At 43.8% G+C, this 13,990-nt stretch overlaps 1 protein-coding gene across 5 annotated transcripts in view; it reads right to left on the minus strand.

The window, feature by feature from the left end:
- Window positions 1-450: 450 nt before the first annotated feature.
- Window positions 451-13,990, minus strand: part of LOC122177189 (metalloprotease TIKI1-like) — an 83,385-nt gene continuing 69,845 nt past the window's right edge. For 2 of the 5 annotated variants that reach the window (XM_042866351.1, XM_042866350.1), the window contains 4 exons: window positions 13,118-13,208; window positions 7,075-7,329; window positions 5,979-6,028; window positions 2,985-3,736 (listed from right to left, as the gene is read on the minus strand). In XM_042866351.1, the coding sequence (XP_042722285.1) occupies window positions 3,573-3,736; window positions 5,979-6,028; window positions 7,075-7,329; window positions 13,118-13,208 (560 nt within the window). In that variant the 3' untranslated portion in view covers window positions 2,985-3,572. Of the gene's footprint in view, window positions 2,512-2,984; window positions 3,737-5,978; window positions 6,029-7,074; window positions 7,330-13,117; window positions 13,209-13,990 lie in introns of those variants that run through there. The other 3 variants (XR_006177972.1, XM_042866352.1, XM_042866349.1) reach the window with 3 other exon arrangements.

A 13,990-nucleotide genomic window follows, 5' to 3' on the forward strand; every position in this document is an offset into this window, starting at 1 on the left:
AAAATGTAATTGAGCTATGCACATCTATTATTTCAGGGTACCAGAATGGAAGGAAATGATTGTAATCACCCAGTCAAGATTATATCACCCAGCAAGATTATAGCTTCTCTTAGCTTCTTGGAGGTTTTTGGGGTAAGGACAGTGTCAATTGTTTCTCAGGAACTTTTCTGAAGGACATGGAGTGTTTAATTTTGCATTTAAACTTCACATTTTAAGCTCCTTCTGAGACTTCAAACTTAAAATTAAGCCCTCGCCAAGTATTTCAGCAGTTCAGGTGAGCACTGCTGCACTCCCAGCCCAGCAGGGGCACCCATGTCAGCACCTCTGTCTGTGCCCAGCTTCTCTGGGCAGCCTCACCACTCTCCCTGTAAAGAACTTCCCCCCCGACATCCAACCTGAACCTTCCCTCCCTCACCTTCAGACCATTTCCCCTTGTCCTGCTATTACCTACCCTTTCCGAGAGTTGACTGCAATAAAATCACAGAAAAGTCTCCGTGTTGCTACCAGTGCCTTTGTCAGCGCTGTGCAGGGGGGAGACCTGACCTCTGCTGGGCCTGGAGGCCTGCTGTGCTGCTATTACTGTTTCTTTAGAACCTCCCTCAACACGTTGCAAAGGCAAACATCGACAGAGGAGGCACTGCTTCATTTCTATGCAGGGCACAAGGTGGGTCATCTCCACCAATAAACACTCCCGTGTCTTCTACTTACAATCCCAAAGGTCTCACTCCACACCCATCACATACTGATCCCATTGATAGATGACAGGCTTACAAGGTTACACAAGCATAACTGAGTCTTCTGCACCAGTTCTGCTTTGGCTGCATCCTGCGGTGGGCTGAGAGCACACCCATGTGCCCCCTCTGCAAACAGAGGATGAGATCCACCAGCCACACTCCCTGCCATCTAAAGATATTGTGGAAGCTGAGACTACACTGGAGTTCTCGAGATCTTGTCATCAGCCTTCTGTGATTTGTTCTTCCATACTGCATTTCCAAAGGCAGAGACACGATTATGTTTCTTGCTTTTAGCATCATGGAATTTGTTTCAGCAATGGAAGCTTTAAAGTCTGAGTATCGTCTGTCTTGTGCCCTTGACTTTGCTCTTGCCTTTACATGAAATAAAAAGCTCCAGCACAAACATCTGTCCTGTGCAGCAGGTGTTGTATGAACATGTGGACCCCTCAGGAAGAGGCTCCAACTCCCTCTCCCATTGCCCCTTCTTCCGGTGTTTAAACATACATCTGAAAGGAGATCTCTCCAAAAATACCCCCTTCCAACAAAGGCTCACCACCCACCACAGAATTACATAATAGTGCCACAAAACACCAAAAACATTCCATTTCCTATTTTCATACTAGGTCAGAGATCTTGAGCAAAGCTCAAGCAGCTAGGGAGGAGGAATCCCCAGGTTCTTGATCTTCCAGGTGTGGTGGGCCTTTCTGATACCCCTTAGTATGTGTCAGTGGATTTTAAGCCTTACCTCTAACTCATTTCCTCACTTGCCAGTTTGAAGGAGTGTAACTATGCAGGAGTGAATAAAGAGAACTGCCAGTCTGCGACTATTTCGTGAAGGGCAGCCTTTATCTGGTAATGGAAAAAGGGCATGAGAGCTCTCCAACCCCTTCTTCCAATGTTTGCAGACCCCACTGAGTCTGTGCCACATCTGAGAGGGGACAGCAATTCCACAGTGCCAAAGCATGGGCTAGCAGATAGCAGAACATTCTGGTGTAATGCCTTTCATGCCTGCCTCAGATGCACTCACAAATACACAAGCATTTGCTCAGTTTGTCAGGCTTGCAATGCATGGCTCTAACTAAGCTATGCCCCATTTGAGCAGATCTGTTCAGATCACATTGAGCCCAAGGAAAATAAGGCCAGACACACCAACTCTATGAGAGTTTACGCCAGCAGATGACCAGTCAGAGAGGGAGACAGAGAGGAGCACATCACCAACCTGTCTGCTATGTCATCCCGTGGAAAACAGAATGTCTCTGAGATGTTGATGTCTTTTGATAAAGAATATGCAATGAATTGATTCTGTCTTGTACCCCAGGGCGTAAAAACTTCTCTCCTGTTGCAAACAGCAATATTCAGACTCTGCTTTCTTTGTTTTCCTCACCATTCTAAGGCTTTGTTTACGTACAGTCCTCCTGGAAGTGGACCAGGATTTGAGATCTTTAGATGAAAATTCTGTTAACACATCTAGAAACATTTTTCCTCCTGCAGGAAAGCAGAACTGTGCAGCAGAAGGAGGAGGAAAAATGTGCTTTTTACAAGCAACGAAAAGTAGCGAAGCATTTTCATAGGAAGAGAAATCTGAAGAAATCATATCCTTTGATGTCTCGTAGGGGCAGGGATCTGCTGTGCATGCAAATTGCCAAGGCCTGAATTTTCTGAAAGTCCTCTCACGAGTGAGACAAAAAATCTCATGAGACCCTCCCGTGCTATGAAGACCTTCTAAGATGAGGGAGAACATGTTTCTCATGAGTCAGAATGGTCACAAGAGGAGGTCCTGTACAGAGACAAAAAAACCATGCATCACCACTTTCAGTGTTACTAGAACCAGGAGTCAATACAGTATGTTCATTTTAAGTAGATAGCAGAGGATCGATAACAATTTCGGAAATCTGATGATCAGTTGAAAATTGTCAAAGGTTTCCTGGAGTGGAATCTAACTTTGCAGAAGTATTAGAAAGGATTCCCCCCTAAAAAAAAAAAAAAAAAAATAAAAAAAAAAACAACGATAAAATAACAATATATTTCTGATTTAGATAAAGAGGGTAAACCTGATTCCGGTGTTGTAAAATCACCTACTGAAAATTTCTATTTTGGAGGCAAATTTAAAAAACACGAGTAAACAAAAGCTGCAAAAACCCAGCAATCACTTTTTCCTTAAACATATATTAGTGTTAAAGAGACTTGCCTGGACATTGGAAGTTAAGTTTTATCCATCTTAAAACAGTGCTACACAGACAGCAGAAAACATTGTTTGTAAGTCTTTACTGTTTTATTCTATTGTAGAAGGTGTTTTTTATGAACCTTTATGTATAATCTGGAGCAGGAACAAGCAGGAATTAAAAAGAGTTAAAAGCATTACCAGAAAATACTAACCTCTTCCTCCCAGCTGTGTTCATATGACCAAAATACTCTGTTCTAAAAAATAAGCTAGTGATGTGTAAATCCCCACACAAGGCACTGAAGGTGCAAAAAGTACAACTCAGTTGGGCTCATACAGCTAAACAACAGCTATGTTATAGCAACATTATACATTTCCCCAAAGCATTATGGGATAACATGAAGTCACTCTTCTGCAAGAGAAGGATTAAATAACACTTCCATTAAAATATCTTCTCCTGTATTGGGCAGGTCAAACCAGTTAATAGTGTTAATGATCTAGGTTCAGGAAAAGGAAGCAGTTTGAGAACATCCCACAGAATACGTGTCCCACTCACAAAGTCTTCCGTTTTTATTGTTATTTTTAACTTAAGTCTCTTGTTTGCTTTTTAAGGGGAGAGTCCTGCCGCTCGGCTCCCCTTACATCTCAGTGCAGCCTAATCATATGCATAGCCAAAGTCAGTAGTGAGAGCAGAAGGGAGTGGGAGAGCTGGCGAGAGCCACTGTGTCTGTGCGAGCTGGTGTCTGTGTGAGCGGGACTGAACCGTCCATGGCCCCGGGGCTGGGGTTCCACTGTGATGTAGCCATTGATGATACGGATACCGGGAGGAGGGTCGGTGGCACTGCAAGGCAAGCGAAGAAGAACGTCAGTCCAGACTTAGCCCAGAACTGGCTGAAACCCGCACACTGCTGGCTTCTGTGCCCCAATGCCCATCTTCTGGGCACCCAAGATGCTGGGCATGGTCTCTTACACTGGCTCCATGCTCACCAAAGTACTGTGCCTAATGGCAGAGACTTGCCTTTCCCCTTCTTCAAGGGCATGGGCAGTTCTCACACAGCTGATGTATACAGAAGCCCTAGCCCACCTAAGTGTGAATCAGTCTTGGGGGAGAACACAGAATAAGCTGAGGAGGGTGGGGACTGCCCTGAAACACTAGTAGTGCTCAGACTGATTGATCTCTGCTCTTATACAGGCAGGCAGGTGGGCAAGGTGACAGCTTTCCTAGCCCTCCAGCTTGCCTTACAGCAAGGTAGAAAATAAGAACAAAACCACCTGTGCTTTAGAGGAGCATCCCTGCAGCAGAATTGCTTAGCTCAGCTCTACAGGAATGAGGCACCTCCTTTCAGCTGAATCCATTCTCCCCTACCAAACTTCTCCATGTGTGCACCTTAGCCTGGACTACACTCACCCCTATGCTGCTTGTTCCCTTCCACAGGTCAGGAATTACAAAGGGTTTAAATGACATCCCCTAAGAAGAGAAAGAAACCCTGCCAGAAACACTTCTTAAAAACAGAAATGCTACAGGGAAAAGATCACAGTGTCTCAAAGTATCTCTGGTGGTACTGAGGACCCTGGGCTGGTGATGAGCATGAGCTGGGTGAGAGCTTACAAAATACTATGCTCCCATTATGGCAGCACATGGTGAAGGAGAGGACTTTTACCCTGCATGCTGCTGACACGAACTGCCCAGAGCTGAGTGAGCTCCTGCAGTGTTGCAGCGCAGGTTGAGGCTCAGAAGAGGTATGTGAGTCTCTTTTTGAACAACGATTAAAGCCATGAGTGATGCCAAAGCTACAAGGCTGATGTGCCCTCCAGGGCACCACAGTGCTGTGTGAAAATGGAATACAAATTGTGACAAAGTCAGAAGCAAACTTACCTGCCAAACACAACAGCAGGGTCATATTTCCTGCATATAGTCCCTAACTGTTGTGCTCTGTTTTTGCCTTATTTTGGCTAACTGCATAAAGCAAGAATGCTTTGGGAAATGAAAGGCAATCAGCATTCTTTTTTAAAAATTGTACCCTTCTGTGTGCAAAGGTCCCAGAGGAGGTCTGAGCAGAGAAGCCAGCAGGTGGCACAACAAAGAAATACAGCTGTTAGCTGATACGCACATAGAGGAGCATGAACCAAATCAATTCAGCCAAATCCACTACAAAGGTGCATTAGGTCACTCAATCTGCATCTTTCACATTTCCAGGCGTGAAGTTATACGTGGTTCAGGCCCATGCATCAGGGATCTGGGAGCATTCCCGTGACAAGGCACCCAGGGAGCTCGTGCATCCAGGAGCCGGGTGTCCGCAGTGCCACCAGGTGGGGCTGTCCGCTCGGCACAGGACCGTGTGGGCAGTCAGATGCAGTAAGAGCCTAGCGCCTGAGCAGGTTTACAGCTCAAAGGATGGCTTAATTGGTAGAGGACAGAAAAGATTACAAACAAAAAGGAAAGGAGGCATTTTCTGCTCTCATATTTATCTCATAGTTTTCTAAGTTGTCATAATTAGCTCTGCTTCTACTTCACTACTGTTTTGCACTTGCAATCCAGTATGCTCCCCTAAAACATCTCCAATTCAGTAACAATAACACATGCTCCAATATTCTATGTCCTGAAGGCATAGAGGCTTACTTCAGGACACCCACTGATGCTCCTGAACTTCACAAGAATAATTGCATATGAAAAACAGAAGATGATGGTGTGCAGTTAGGGTGGGAGCTTGGGCTGATAAGGACTCCAAATCATTAGTTGGTGTTTCAGCTAAACAGACTGTCAAGCAAATAGCTGGTATCAACTACATTAACAGAAGTAAATGTAGTCTGCGGGCTTTCTCCCATCCCTGGAGACATTCAAGGTCAGGCTGGATGGGGCTCTGAGCACCTGATCTAGTTGTGGTGTCCCTGTTCATAGCAGGGGAGTTGGACCAGATGGCCTTTAAGAGACCCTTCCAACTCAAACGATTCTGTGATTAAATGTTACAGTAAAACACAATATCAGATGTGATCAATATAACAATTTGTTGAATTGGCGTGTCTTGGACTGTGTATATGTCTGTCAGTGGGCACGCAAACCTCCATGCACATTTGTCTCCCACCTGTCCCCAAACCACGTGCACTTCGTTTGGAAGGAGGAGTGAAAATTGCCCTAAAAAGAGGGAAAAGAGTTTGATCTAAAAAGTTTGACAAAGGCTGAATGCTTGGAACAGAAAAAGAATCAAAAGCTGCTGCACCTGTTTGCACTGTGTAAGCACTGCATTACTCAAAGCAGTGGTACAGTTGGGACAAAGAGGCATGATACTCAGGACTTTGGGGACCAGGAAGAAATATGCTTTTGAGAGAGAAAAAATGAACATAGAAACTTCAGTTTAAGAGCTACAGCTCTTTTCCATCATCTTGACCTTTTTGTTCATTCATAGCACCACAAAAATAACATGTTCTCAACCTGAACATGGCAGAGATATATGGCTAGCATCAGGCCTGTGTGTTACTTGACACAAGGTAAACATAAAAGTTCACATTCAGCCGCAGACCTAAGTATTACTTGTGAGGGATGAGGCTTTTTTGCAGGCTGCTATAATTCCTGTAGGGAGAAAGCTCTTCTGTGTGAAAACTGCCAGGAGGATGTAAACCTTTTCCCCACAATGTGCTCCATTTTTCATCTTAACTCAGTCACACTTTGGGTTGTCATTCCCGTTTCCAGATCTCTGGTAATGCCTCAGGGCTTGCATGTTCTTTAGCACTGGAAGAATACAGATACTAGAAATAATGTATACTGTCCAAATGCAAGGAGCACATATGCTAGACATGAGAGTTCCCACATACGCAGCTGCTCTTGGGTAAAAAATCCAAGAGGCTGTACATTTACCAGTGGATCCAGTCATCTGTGATTAAGATAGGAACTATGTACTCACAATCCCTTGAGCTCAAATGTAAAATGTTTTTGGCAAGGCTTCCCTGCATGTTATGCCTGATTTTCCACCAACCTAACCCTGCAGGAAAAAGCAATTTCATCCCTAAAAGCACAAGCCGCCTTGAGTAAAGGTCTCTGCAAGAATCATGGTGAGGCGGGTCAGATCCTACACCCTCAGAACATATCTAGCTTCTGCAGAAGCTTGGCCTACTTGATTAATCAGTCCAAGCTAAAATCCAATTTGCATGCCAAGCCCACCTCCCTTCCCAGCCATTAGCTACCTTTCTTCAAAGCGAACCCATAGGTCATTAAACTGCCGCAGTCTTTGCTTCTTCTGCTGCTGCTTCTTCTTTTTGTACTTCCTCTCTACCTTCTCCAGCACATCGATGCCATCAGGAAGCAGCAGGTGAGGCAAGAGTTCTTCCTCCTCCTCTTTCAGGGTATGCAACGGCAGTGGGAGCTCCTGGGACACTACATAAGGGTGATGTGCTGGTGAGGACGATGAGAAGGCTAACAAAGTTTTGGGGAGTTTTCCGCTGGAAGAAGGAGGGAACATGGATAATGTTTAAAAGGCTTTGAGGCAGAATCTTGGTACAGATAACATCAGGACACATGCAAAACAAACGTTTCCTATAGATAGAAAAGTATGGTTATTTTTCTGCCTTGTATTCCTATTTCCTCTTCCTGAAGTAAATATTCTGATCAAAATATTTGTCTTTAATTAAAAAAAAAACAACCCACTTTGGAAAAGAGGTAATTTGGATCAGAGAAAAAGATGCAGTCTGGCACAGGGTATAAGAGCAGTTGGGAATACCTTTGCATATCTACAAAGAAACGAAAGAGGAATCACTTTCAAAGTCAGAGGAGGTCAAACCATACTCTTCTAATCTGAACTCCAGCAGAACACAGTCCAGTTGGTTTCTTCCAGCAGTCCTGTCCTGATGGGGATAAAGGGCAGGGATGGGACAACTAAGGTACACCAAGAGCTAATCCTTGATCAGCAAATTTCACCTGTAGAGAAGGCAAGCCACAAGCTAGTCCACAAACTATGGTCTTGTTTGCAGAAATGCATCTTGAAAATGATTATCTTAGGAGGAAATGGCTCAACATACCATTAGGCAATCTTTTGGACCACTTAGTCTGCAAGCAACTGGCAGCATCAAGGCCACTATCATAGGGGAGGTGGTAAGAGTCTGAGTAATTACAGCCAATCAGCCAATTACCCCAAAGCAGATGTGAGCTTTGCATACACTTATAGCTAACGCGAGGAAATAGGAGTCAGGCCTTTAGCTTTCTAGTTGCATTGGTCCCAGATTTAAAAATGTCTGGTTTAGACTGGCAGCATTATCTGAAAGTTCAAACATGCTGCAGTCGGGCTATAAGGGTACATGAGCTCTCTCACATGCCAAGACTGAGAAGCCTTTGGGATGGTCCCTGATAACTTTAAGGCCTTTGACATGGTCCCCATAATATCCTTCTCTCCAAATCAAAAGATATGGATTTGACAGGTGCACTGTTTGATGGATGAGGACTTGGTTACAAGGTCATACCCAGAGAGTTGTGGTCAGTGGGTCAATGTCTGAATGAAGAAGTGCTGTTCCTCAGGGATCAGTACTGGGACCAGCATTCTTCAACAGCTTCATCAATGACATCAACAGTGACATAGAGTGCAGGCTCAGCAAGTCTGCAGATGTCACCAAGTTGTGGGGTGCAGTTAACAGACATGAGGGACGAGATGCCATCCAGAGAGACCCAGATAGACTCAAGCAATGGGACCAGCAGAACCTCACGAGGTTCAACAAATCCAAGTGCAACTCCCACTATCAGTTCATGCTGTGGGATGTAAGGATGGGGTACAGCCCCACTGAAACAGACCTGAGGGTACAGGTGGAAGCAAGCTGGATATGAGCCAGCAACGTGCCCTCACAACCCAGAAGGCCGACTGTATCATCAGCTTTATCAACAGAAGCATGGCCAGCAGGGCAAGAGAGGTGATCCTGCCCCTCTGCTCTGCGCTGGTGAGGCCTCACTTTGATTATTGTGTCCAGATGTAGAGTCCTCAGTACAGAAAAGACATGCAGCTGCTGGAGTGTGTCCAGAGGAAACTGTTTCAAGGGATGGAACACCTCTCCTACGAGGACAGGCTGGGAGAGCTGGGGCTGTTCAGCCTGGAGTTGAGAAGCCTCTGGGGAGACCTGAGAGTGGCCTTCTAGTATATCTAAAGGGAGTCTGTTAGAAGGAAGAGGATAGATGATTCAGCGGGGTCTACTGTGAAAGGACAAGGGGAGATGGCTTCAAACTGAAAGAGGGGAGATTTAGGTTGGATACAAGAAATAAGTTTTTTACAGTAATGGTGGTGAGGCACTGGTACAGATTGCCAGGGAGGCCAGAGAAATTCAAGGTCAGGATGGATGGGGCTGTGAGCACCTGATCCAGCTGTAGATGTCCTTGTACACTGCAGGGGAGTTGGATTAGATGACTTTTAAGAGTTCCTTCCAACTCAAGTGATTCTATAATTCTATGAGCCCAAGAGATCACTGAGTCAAGAGCCCAGAAATGGCTGTCAGGGCAATTCTAACTCAGTTTAGTGTAAAGGGGATGTTTCAAAGAAACAACCAACTCCACGCTGATTACTCAAGCTCTGTTTCATAATACTTCAAGCAAGCAGCATCTCCCCACCCATATTACAAGATATGCAGCCTGCATGCAGTCTCCTATCCAATCTCAGCTTTCCTTGCCCACAGTTCTCTTCCTTGTTTGGAACAGAGATTCTATCTCTATTCTTGTTCTCAAGTTTCTGCACAAACTTACTCAATTCACTCCGTGAACAACAGCACAACACAAATATTTAACTGATCTATAGACTTCTTTTATAAAGATAAGAGGCACAGAAGTTTGTTGTTGTTGTTGTTATTGTTTTTAACAGGACAAAGTTGAAGACTGGATTGGACTGGAACTCAGAAAGGTAACAAAAGAGTACAGACCATTGCACAGAAACATGACTTCAGTCAGTGAAGCCTTCCCAGCATTATGGAGTGTTTCTTTTCTGTTCTGCAAAGTCATGGAGAGCAAGAGGTCCAGTATACACCTTTTGGCATGGCTGGTGTTTTCAAGCTATCTCATCACTGTGAACACATTTCCTTTATAGACAGTAAAGAAGATCCATCCTGAAAGAGGGTGAGATTGTGGGCTGCAAAATCAAGGAAGTAGTAGATGGAAAATGAAGAGAGTGTGATCTTATTTCCTGCAAGGAAAATCACATGTGGAGTGCTTCATGTGACAGAGACTGGTGCAGAAAGATTTGTGGGCTATTCACTCCACTCAGAATCCTTGTAATTGCTATAGCATTACTTTATCACTCTAAGGTGTCACGATACTTCAGCTTTCCTCCACAACATCTCATATCCTCTAACCTTCATCTTCTCTTTACTGATTGACACACATTCTGTTGTCTCTAGGGACATGATTTACCTCTTTAAAGACCCTCTGATTATGGTCTCCTGGTTCTCTTTTCTTTGATTTTAATTCACCATGTCTGTCTTTTTATTGGTGAAAATCTCTGAGTGGGCACCACTACTCCTCCTCTGCAGATAAGACTACTTTATTGCCTGCAGCCTCCTGTACCAAATATGTGGCCAGGAGATGCTAAAATATTGCTATAGCCACAGCCAGGACAACCTCCAAACTGTATGGCCATCTGTTTATTTAGATACCTGCAGCCTCAGAGCACCAAGAACAACAGATACTTATGTACATAATCTCTTCTGCAGCACTGCCTACAGGTGATTCTTCCAGAGACCCTTTGAGCAACTGCTAGAACAGTCATGCAAATGCAGAAATGCTCTCATCTTTCCCCATGGATTCTGATATACTCTTGGAATGGGTCTTTCTCCCACTTCAAATGTTCTCCTACAGATCTCACGTTTTTCTTGAAATTCTTTGCTACCACATCATTCAGAAATGTTATCACTTTTTTTTTTTTCAAAGAAAACATTAAAGTGTTGTTTTCTTCATGTTGCTCACTCAGTCAGCTTTAAAGTCAAGGCTCCAGGAAAGACCTTCTGTTCAGTACTTCCCAGTAAAGTGTCTGAGATGCAATTAGTGACAAACTAAGTACTTATGAAGACACAGAAGGTGATGGTTGGACAGTGAACTTAGTCGATATGGTCAGAAAAATCAGGTGGCTAGCTTTCCTGAGAAACATTGATACCCATCTCCCTGATGTATGAAGATCTAAACTTCCTTCTCACAGTCACCTGCCCTTGATCTCCTTACACACACCTCTTTACAGAGCAGCAGATTCATAAAATCGTATAATCGTGGAATGGTTTGGGTTGGAAGGGACCTTAAGGCCCCACTCAGTTCCAATCCCCTGCTGTGGACAGGGATGACACTCACCAGCTCAAGCTGCCCAGTGCCCCATCCAACCTGGCCTTGAGCACCTCCAGGAGTGGGGCACCCACAGCTTCCCTGGGAAGCTGTGCCAGGGCCTTACCATCCTCTGGGTAAAGGATTTCCTACAAACATCTAATCTAAATCTCTCCTGCTTTAGTTTAAAACAGGTCCCCTTGTCCTGTCATCTATGTGCCCATGGAAAAAGTCAGTCTCCATCTCCTTTATAAACTCTCTTAAATACTGTAAGGCAATGAGTTCCCCAGAGCTTTCTTTTTTTTTTCTTTTCTGGATCAACTTAATGTGCTTGTTCCTTCTTGGGTCTTGACTGTTACTTACACCCTCTCCTTTTGTCAGCCCCAGAGCCTCTTATCTGTTGCACTTCTGGGGCAAAAGGTAGGCTCTTCCTGCTCCTACCAGAAATTAGAAGATTTTGTTTATTCCCAAGTACACATTGAGCTCTCTTTACATTTTAAGAAGCTGCTATAGCTGTTTTTAGGAATATCTAACCTAAAGTTAGATATTCTTAAAAAACAAAAAGAAGTTAGAAAGTTCTTAAAAACAAAAAAGATGACAAAAATTTGTTTTTTTATTACCACCATAAACACTGATACACTAAGTCGCCTAGCATTACTTCAGTATTACAGGATCATTAAGTCTTGTGTGGAAGCACAGAGGCTCTCTCTTTGTCAGATTACCTACCCGCTGGTGTCAGCAGCATCAGGGGATGCATGGATGTACTTAAGGGGATGTGTTTGGTGTAGATAATGCTTCAATGCAAATGGGCAATGTCAGTAATCATAGAAAAAATCTGGCCTGCCAGAATTTAAATTTCACAGTCTGAAAAAGGCAGCAGAAGTGCTGCAAAGAGAAAGATGAAGCAATCACAGCAGGAGAAGAATATTTGTTATTATTTTGCACTGCATCTTACTGGAGCCCCTGGCATAGCACAAGACTCTGCATGTGCCCCTGGACAATCCACATAAAAGAAAAAAGTCCAATGTTAATCCTAAAAGCCCCTTATCAGAAATGTGAGGAAGGAGGAACAGAGATGCAAGCACTGAGGGAGGGAGAACATTCCTGGTGCAGAGGATGAAAGGGAAACAGTAAAATAATTGAGATCAAGCCTTTTTTCCAATGTGGCCTTTTTGCAGTGCCTCTAGGGAAGAATGAAGATATTCTGAGGGATGCAAGGACACTTCTTTGGCAAGAGACTAGAGATGGGGGAGAAGAGCATTGCAGAATCTAAGCTGGTGGCAGGTAGTTCAGAAAGCATAGGTAATCGTTTGCAGAGTATGGAGATCATTTGGCATTTTATAGTAACTGAGATCATGGAGATAGATAAAGGCACCCACTGATAGGCTGGGGAGAGGCTAAGGGGATAACTCAAAGGACAGCTACAAGACATACCGGAACAGCAAGTATCTTGGCTTATAAATGCAGGAAAGAGCAAAGGATGTGAGAGCTATCACTTTTGGTGGGGACAACTAGCAAGAGACTAAGTGGACCCTAAGGAGCCAGATTCGAGGCTGAGAGTAATATGGAAGAATAAAAAATAGCAGTGTAAGAGAAATAAAGTATTAGAAGGTAAGACAGCTGAACACTTAGGAGGAATGAAGGAACACAGAAGCCTGTGTGATATGAGACAGTGTCCAGATCTGCTGAACCAAGAATGCATATTCTATGGAAGTTACTTGAAGAGCTAAAACCTTAGAAAAAAAAAAAAAAGTCTATTTTTTCCAAAAAAGCATACAGGCCAAACTCAACAAAATCCTGTTTCCTAACTGGCCTTATGGAAAAGTAAGCTACTTCAGTGAACAGAAGGAGCCCAGCTCACTGTGTAGTACAGTTTCAGCTGCTACTACCTCTTTGTGACTGTTTACAAATCCGCCCTCCCAACAAAAGCTCAGCTACAATAAAGGCATGCATTACTTGTTGATGGCTTGTCCAGCTGGGGTGTGCTCTACATCATACCCTTCTCTCCTCAAAACATCGATCACTGTGTTGTTGCCCATGAAGTGACCTGCAGTTAAGAGAAAAATGAAATCAGAACTTAAGAAACAAAGAGGAAGAGGGAAGGGCAGCAAATAGCTTCCTGATCATAGAAAGTGTGTCACATTCAGACCATGCAGTATTTTATCACTTCACACACCAGAAACACAGGATCTCTAACAAGGGATTGTTGAATCTTCCCAGGCTCATTTAAGTTAGCACATTTCTGTATTTCTGAAATACAGGTGTGATTGAAAAGTTGCCTCTCATTGAGTAGGCTAGCATATCTTCATGCTTCGGTAGATTTCTTGGTACACTAAGGGATAAAGCTGTGAGAGAACTGTTCAGGAGCAGCAACTAGAGTATGACAGGCTGTGGTTCAAACCTGGCCTCACATCTGTCCTCAACATTTGCATCATTCTAGCATCTTTACAGTATTAAGAGCACTAGATGATATGTCAGTCAACATCATTAAGAATTTTTAAATGATTAAGAACCACATAACCACAGACAACAAAAACAGCTCTGAAAGCCATTGACACAGGTCAACCCTTTGGGTTCTTTCATTATAAGCACTGGAGAAAAAAAAAAAATCCAATTCAGTTGTGTTAACAGAAGTTTAGGAAGGACTTAGCTAGCTCTCTCTAATTCTGTGATTTATGGCTCCACTCCATTTTCAGCCAGATGTAGTGGCTGTTCAGCCTGTAATTTGGCACCATAATGAACAAATGATTGCACAAATGTATAGGGATTTTGAAGGACTCTGAATGCTCTGCATACTGACTGACGTCAATCACTCTAGCACCTCATCAG

The sequence above is a fragment of the Lagopus leucura genome, unplaced genomic scaffold, assembly GCF_019238085.1.
Source record: "Lagopus leucura isolate 7727_CA_CO unplaced genomic scaffold, USGS_WTPT01 Super-Scaffold_810, whole genome shotgun sequence".
Lineage (NCBI taxonomy): Eukaryota > Metazoa > Chordata > Aves > Galliformes > Phasianidae > Lagopus > Lagopus leucura.